The sequence below is a fragment of the Heterodontus francisci genome, chromosome 3, assembly GCF_036365525.1.
Source record: "Heterodontus francisci isolate sHetFra1 chromosome 3, sHetFra1.hap1, whole genome shotgun sequence".
NCBI lineage: Eukaryota > Metazoa > Chordata > Chondrichthyes > Heterodontiformes > Heterodontidae > Heterodontus > Heterodontus francisci.
The window spans coordinates 72,293,770-72,302,311 of record NC_090373.1 but is presented as its reverse complement, the minus strand read 5'-3'; the positions used below and the strand labels follow the sequence as shown (position 1 = coordinate 72,302,311).

Below are 8,542 nucleotides of genomic sequence, written 5' to 3'. Positions count from 1 at the left end.
CATTGAGATTCACACCACTGAAAATCTCAACACAGAGAATCTCACCACAGAGAATCTCACCACAGAGAATCTCACCACTGAGAATCACACCACTGAGAATCTCACCACTGAGAATCTCACCACTGAAATTCACACCACTGAGAATCACACCACTGAGAATCACACCACTGAGATTCACACCACTGAGAATCACATCACTGAGATTCCCACCACTGTGATTCACACTGCTGAGATTCACACCGCTGAGAATCTCACCACTGAGATTCAGACCACTGAGAATCACACCACTGAGACTGAAACCACTGAGAATCACACCATTGAGATTCACACCACTGAGATTCACACCACTGAGATTCACACCACTGAGAATCACACCACTGAGATTCACACCACTGAGAATCTCACCACTGAGATTCACACCACTGAGATTCACACCACTGAGAATCACACCACTGAGATTCACGCCACTGAGAATCACACCACTGAGAATCACACCACTGAGACTGAAACCACTGAGAATCACACCATTGAGATTCACACCACTGAGATTCACACGGCTGAGATTCACACCACTGAGAATCTCACTGAGATTCAGACCACTGAGAATCACACCACTGAGATTCACACCACTGAGAATCACACCACTGAGAATCACACCACTGAGAATGACACCACTGAGACTGAAACCACTGAGAATCACACGGCTGAGATTCACACCACTGTGATTCACACGGCTGAGATTCACACCACTGAGAATCTCACTGAGATTCACACCACTGAGAATGACACCACTGAGAATCACACCACTGAGATTCACACCACTGAGAATCACACCACTGAGAATCACACCACTGAGAATCACACCACTCAGACTGAAACCACTGAGAATCACACCATTGAGATTCAGACCACTGAAAATCACACCACTGAGAATCACACCACTGAGAATCACACCACTGAAAATCACAGCACTGAAAATCACAACACTGAGAATCACACCACTGAGACTGAAACCACTGAGAATCACACCATTGAGATTCACACCACTGAGATTTACACCACTGAGAATCACACCACTGAGATTCACACCACTGAGAATCATACCACTTAGATTCACACCATTGAGAATCAGACCACTGAGATTCACACCACTGAGATTCACACCACTGAGAATCACACCACTGAGATTCACACCATTGAGAATCACACCACTGAGAATCTCACCACTGAGATTCACACCACTGAGATTCACACCACTGAGAATCAGAAAACTGGGATTCACACCACTGGGAATCTCACCACTGAGGAACTCACCACTGGGAATCTCACCACTGGGAATCACACCACTGGGAATTACACCACTGGGAATCACACCACTGGGAATCACACCACTGTAAATCATATCACTGAGAATCACACCACTGGGAATAACACCACTGATAATACCACCACCGGGAATCACACCACTGGGAATCATACCACTGGGAATCACACCACTGAGAATCAGACGACTGAGAATCTCTCCACTGGGAATCACACCACTTGGAATCACACCACTGGGAATCACACCACTGATAATACCACCACTGGGAATCACAACACTGGGAATCACACCACTGAGAATCGCACCATTGGGAATCACACCACAGGGAATCACACCACTGGGAATCGCACCACTGAGATTCACACCACTGAGATTCGCACCACTGAGATTCGCACCACTGAGATTTACACCAGAGACTGAAACCACTAAGAATTAGACGACTGAGAATCTCACCAGAGAAACAGAACACTGAGAATCAGAATACTGAGAATCTCAGCATTGAGATTCACACCACTGAAAATCTCACCACAGAGAATCTCACCACAGAGAATCTCACCAGGGAGATTCTCACCAGGGAGATTCTCACCACTGAGAATCTCAGCATTGAGATGAACAACACCAAGAATCTCACCACTGAGAATCTCACCACTGAGAATCAGAACACTGAGAATCTCAGGATTGAGAATCACACCACTGAGATTCACACCACTGAGATTCCCACCACTGAGATTCACACCACTGAGATTCACACCACTGAGAATATCACCACTAAGAATCAAACCACTGAGATTCACGCCACTGAGATTCACGCCACTGAGATACACGCCACTGAGATACACGCCACTGAGATTCCCGCCACTGAGATTCCCGCCACTGAGATTCCCGCCACTGAGATTCCCGCCACTGAGATGCCCCCCATTGAGAATCTCACCACTGAGAATCACACCACTGAGATTCACACCACTGAGATTCACACCACTGAGATTTACACCACTGAGACTGAAACCACTGAGAATAAGACGACTGAGAATCTCACCACTGAGAATCAGAACACTGAGAATCAGAATACTGAGAATCTCAGCATTGAGATTCACACCACTGAAAATCTCACCACAGAGAATCTCACCACAGAGAATCTCAACACTGACAATCACACCACTGAGAATCTCACCACTGAAATTCACACCACTGAGAATCACACCACTGAGATTCACACTACTGAGATTCCCACCACTGTGATTCACACGGCTGAGATTCACACAGCTGAGAATCTCACCACTGAGACAGAAACCACTGAGAATCACACCATTGAGATTCACACCACTGAGATTCACACCACTGAGATTCACACCACTGAGATTCACACCACTGAGAATCAGATAACTGGGATTCACACCACTGGGAATCTCACCACTGAGGAACTCACCACTGGGAATCTCACCACTGGGAATCACACCACTGGGAATTACACCACTGGGAATCACACCACTGTAAATCATATCACTGAGAATCACACCACTGGGAATCACACCACTGATAATACCACCACCGGGAATCACACCACTGGGAATCACACCACTGGGAATCACACCACTTAGAATCAGACGACTGAGAATCTCTCCACTGGGAATCACACCACTGATAATACCACCACTGGGAATCACAAAACTGGGAATCACACCACTGAGAATCTCACCATTGGGAATCACACCACAGGGAATCACACCACTGGGAATCACACCACTGGGAATCGCACCACTGAGATTCGCACCACTGAGATTCGCACCACTGAGATTCGCACCACTGAGATTCGCACCACTGAGATTTACACCAGAGACTGAAACCACTGAGAATTAGACGACTGAGAATCTCACCAGAGAAACAGAACACTGAGAATCAGAATACTGAGAATCTCAGCATTGAGATTCACACCACTGAAAATCTCACCACAGAGAATCTCACCACAGAGAATCTCACCAGGGAGATTCTCACCAGGGAGATTCTCACCACTGAGAATCTCAGCATTGAGATGAACAACACCAAGAATCTCACCACTGAGAATCTCACCACTGAGAATCAGAACACTGAGAATCTCAGGATTGAGAATCACACCACTGAGATTCACACCACTGAGATTCACACCACTGAGAATATCACCACTAAGAATCAAACCACTGAGATTCACGCCACTGAGATTCACGCCACTGAGATACACGCCACTGAGATACACGCCACTGAGATTCCCGCCACTGAGATTCCCGCCACTGAGATTCCCGCCACTGAGATTCCCGCCACTGAGATGCCCGCCATTGAGAATCTCACCACTGAGAATCACACCACTGAGATTCACACCACTGAGATTCACACCACTGAGATTTACACCACTGAGACTGAAACCACTGAGAATAAGACGACTGAGAATCTCACCACTGAGAATCAGAACACTGAGAATCAGAATACTGAGAATCTCAGCATTGAGATTCACACCACTGAAAGTCTCACCACAGAGAATCTCACCACAGAGAATCTCAACACTGAGAATCACACCACTGAGAATCTCACCACTGAAATTCACACCACTGAGAATCACACCACTGAGATTCACACTACTGAGATTCCCACCACTGAGATTCACACGGCTGAGATTCACACAGCAGAGAATCTCACCACTGAGACAGAAACCACTGAGAATCACACCATTGAGATTCACGCCACTGAGATTCACACCACTGAGATTCACACCACTGAGAATCAGATAACTGGGATTCACACCACTGGGAATCTCACCACTGAGGAACTCACCACTGGGAATCTCACCACTGGGAATCACACCACTGGGAATTACACCACTGGGAATCACACCACTGTAAATCATATCACTGAGAATCACACCACTGGGAATCACACCACTGATAATACCACCACCGGGAATCACACCACTGGGAATCACACCACTGGGAATCACACCACTTAGAATCAGACGACTGAGAATCTCTCCACTGGGAATCACACCACTGATAATACCACCACAGGGAATCACACCACTGGGAATCGCACCACTGAGATTCGCACCACTGAGATTCGCACCACTGAGATTCGCACCACTGAGATTCGCACCACTGAGATTTACACCAGAGACTGAAACCACTGAGAATTAGACGACTGAGAATCTCACCAGAGAAACAGAACACTGAGAATCAGAATACTGAGAATCTCAGCATTGAGATTCACACCACTGAAAATCTCACCACAGAGAATCTCACCAGGGAGATTCTCACCACTGAGAATCTCAGCATTGAGATGAACAACACCAAGAATCTCACCACTGAGAATCTCACCACTGAGAATCAGAACACTGAGAATCTCAGGATTGAGAATCACACCACTGAGATCACACCACTGAGATTCCCACCACTGAGATTCACACCACTGAGATTCACACCACTGAGAATATCACCACTAAGAATCAAACCACTGAGATTCACGCCACTGAGATTCACGCCACTGAGATACACGCCACTGAGATACACGCCACTGAGATTCCCGCCACTGAGATTCCCGCCACTGAGATTCCCGCCACTGAGATGCCCGCCACTGTGATGCACGCCACTGAGAATCTCAACACTGAGAATCACACCACTGAGATTCACACCACTGAGATTCACACCACTGAGATTTACACCACTGAGACTGAAACCACTGAGAATAAGACGACTGAGAATCTCACCACTGAGAATCAGAACACTGAGAATCAGAATACTGAGAATCTCAGCATTGAGATTCACACCACTGAAAATCTCACCACAGAAAATCACACCACTGAGAATCTCACCAGTGAGAATCTCACCACTGAAATTCACACCACTGAGATTCACACCACTGAGAATCACACCACTGAGATTCACACGACTGAGATTCACACCACTGAGAATCACATCACTGAGATTCCCACCACTGTGAGTCACACGGCTGAGATTCACACCGCTGAGAATCTCACCACTGAGATTCAGACCACTGAGAATCACACCACTGAGACTGAAACCACTGAGAATCACACCATTGAGATTCACACCACTGAGATTCACACCACTGAGATTCACACCACTGAGAATCTCACCACTGAGATTCACACCATTGAGATTCACGCCACTGAGAATCACACCACTGAGAATCACACCACTGAGAATCACACCACTGAGAATCACACCACTGAGACTGAAACCACTGAGACTGAACCCACTGAGAATCACACCATTGAGATTCACACCACTGTGATTCACACGGCTGAGATTCACACCACTGAGAATCTCACTGAGATTCAGACCACTGAGAATCACACCACTGAGATCACACCACTGAGAATCACACCACTGAGAATCACACCACTGAGAATCACACCACTGAGATTCACACCACAGTGATTCACACGGCTGAGATTCACACGGCTGAGATTCACACCACTGAGAATCTCACTGAGATTCACACCACTGAGAATGACACCACTGAGAATCACACCACTGAGATTCACACCACTGAGAATCACACCACTGAGAATCACACCACTGAGAATCACACCACTGAGACTGAAACCACTGAGAATCACACCATTGAGATTCACACCATTGAGATTTACACCACTGAGAATCACACCACTGAGATTCACACCACTGAGAATCACACCACTGAGATTCACACCATTGAGAATCAGACCACTGAGATTCACACCACTGAGAATCACACCACTGAGATTCACACCATTGAGAATCACACCACTGAGAATCTCACCACTGAGATTCACACTACTGAGATTCACACCACTGAGATTCACACCACTGAGAATCAGATAACTGGGATTCACACCACTGGGAATCTCACCACTGGGAATTACACCACTGGGAATCATATCACTGGGAATCACACCACTGGGAATCACACCACTGATAATACCACCACCGGGAATCACACCACTGGGAATCACACCACTGGGAATCACACCACTGAGAATCAGACGACTGAGAATCACACCACTGGGAATCACACCACTGGGAATCACACCACTGGGAATCACATCACCGGGAATCTCACCACTGAGAATCTCACCATTGGGAATCACACCACAGGGAATCACACCACTGGGAATCACAGCACTGAGATTCACACCATTGAGAATCACACCACTGAGAATCGCACCACTGAGAATCGCACCACTGAGAATCAGATCACTGAGAATAACACCACTGGGAATCCCACCACTGAGAATCACACCACTGAGAATCACACCACTGAGAATCACACCACTGAGATTCACACCACTGAGAATCTCACCACTGAGAATCTCACCACAGAGATTCACACCACAGATTCACACCACTGAGAATTACACCACTGAGAATCAGACCACTGAGATTCACACCACTGAGATTCACACCACTGAGAATCACACCACTGAGATTCACACCATTGAGAATCACACCACTGAGATTCACACCACTGAGATTCACACCACTGAGATTCACACCACTGAGAATCAGATAACTGGGATTCAAACCACTGGAAATCTCACCACTGAGGAACTCACCACTGGGAATCACACCACTGCGAATCACACCACTGGGAATCACACCACTGGGAATCACACCACTGGGAATCAGATCACTGAGAATCAGATCACTGAGAATCACACCACTGGGAATCACACCACTGATAATACCACCACCGGGAATCACACCACTGAGAATCACACCACTGAGAATCACACCACTGAGAATCACACCACTGAGACTGAAACCACTGAGAATCACACCATTGAGATTCACACCATTGAGATTTACACCACTGAGAATCACACCACTGAGATTCACACCACTGAGAATCACACCACTGAGATTCACACCATTGAGAATCAGACCACTGAGATTCACACCACTGAGAATCACACCACTGAGATTCACACCATTGAGAATCACACCACTGAGAATCTCACCACTGAGATTCACACTACTGAGATTCACACCACTGAGATTCACACCACTGAGAATCAGATAACTGGGATTCACACCACTGGGAATCTCACCACTGGGAATTACACCACTGGGAATCATATCACTGGGAATCACACCACTGGGAATCACACCACTGATAATACCACCACCGGGAATCACACCACTGGGAATCACACCACTGGGAATCACACCACTGAGAATCAGACGACTGAGAATCACACCACTGGGAATCACACCACTGGGAATCACACCACTGGGAATCACATCACCGGGAATCTCACCACTGAGAATCTCACCATTGGGAATCACACCACAGGGAATCACACCACTGGGAATCACAGCACTGAGATTCACACCATTGAGAATCACACCACTGAGAATCGCACCACTGAGAATCGCACCACTGAGAATCAGATCACTGAGAATAACACCACTGGGAATCCCACCACTGAGAATCACACCACTGAGAATCACACCACTGAGAATCACACCACTGAGATTCACACCACTGAGAATCTCACCACTGAGAATCTCACCACAGAGATTCACACCACAGATTCACACCACTGAGAATTACACCACTGAGAATCAGACCACTGAGATTCACACCACTGAGATTCACACCACTGAGAATCACACCACTGAGATTCACACCATTGAGAATCACACCACTGAGATTCACACCACTGAGATTCACACCACTGAGATTCACACCACTGAGAATCAGATAACTGGGATTCAAACCACTGGAAATCTCACCACTGAGGAACTCACCACTGGGAATCACACCACTGCGAATCACACCACTGGGAATCACACCACTGGGAATCACACCACTGGGAATCAGATCACTGAGAATCAGATCACTGAGAATCACACCACTGGGAATCACACCACTGATAATACCACCACCGGGAATCACACCACTGAGAATCAGACGACTGAGAAACTCTCCACTGTGAATCACACCACTGGGAATCACACCACTGATAATACCACCACTGGGAATCACAACACTGGGAATCACAACACTGAGAATCTCACCACTGGGAATCACACCACAGGGAATCACACCACAGGGAATCACACCACTGGGAATCATACCACTGGGAATAACACCACTGGGAATAACACCACTGAGAATCTCACCACTGGGAATCACACCACTGAGAATCACACCACTGAGAATCTCAGCACTGGCAATCACACCACTGAG

General features: G+C 47.0%; 1 protein-coding gene across 1 annotated transcript; it reads left to right on the top strand.

Moving 5' to 3' along the window:
* The first annotated feature begins 1,932 nt into the window (after positions 1-1,932).
* LOC137367110 (mucin-22-like) lies at positions 1,933-3,165 on the top strand. Its single transcript, XM_068028547.1, has 2 exons — positions 1,933-2,814; positions 2,923-3,165. Exons 1-2 carry the CDS (start codon positions 1,933-1,935, stop codon positions 3,163-3,165), a joined length of 1,125 nt encoding a protein of 374 aa, XP_067884648.1.
* Positions 3,166-8,542: the final 5,377 nt, after the last annotated feature.

Excerpts from the sequence above, each read along its gene's own strand:
- LOC137367110 (XM_068028547.1), top strand. The coding sequence starts at position 1,933 with ATGAACAACACCAAGAATCTCACCACTGAGAATCTCACCACTGAGAAT. Across the intron at positions 2,815-2,922 it reads CCACTGGGAATCACACCACT|AATCAGACGACTGAGAATCT; the intron begins GTAAATCATATC and ends CACACCACTTAG.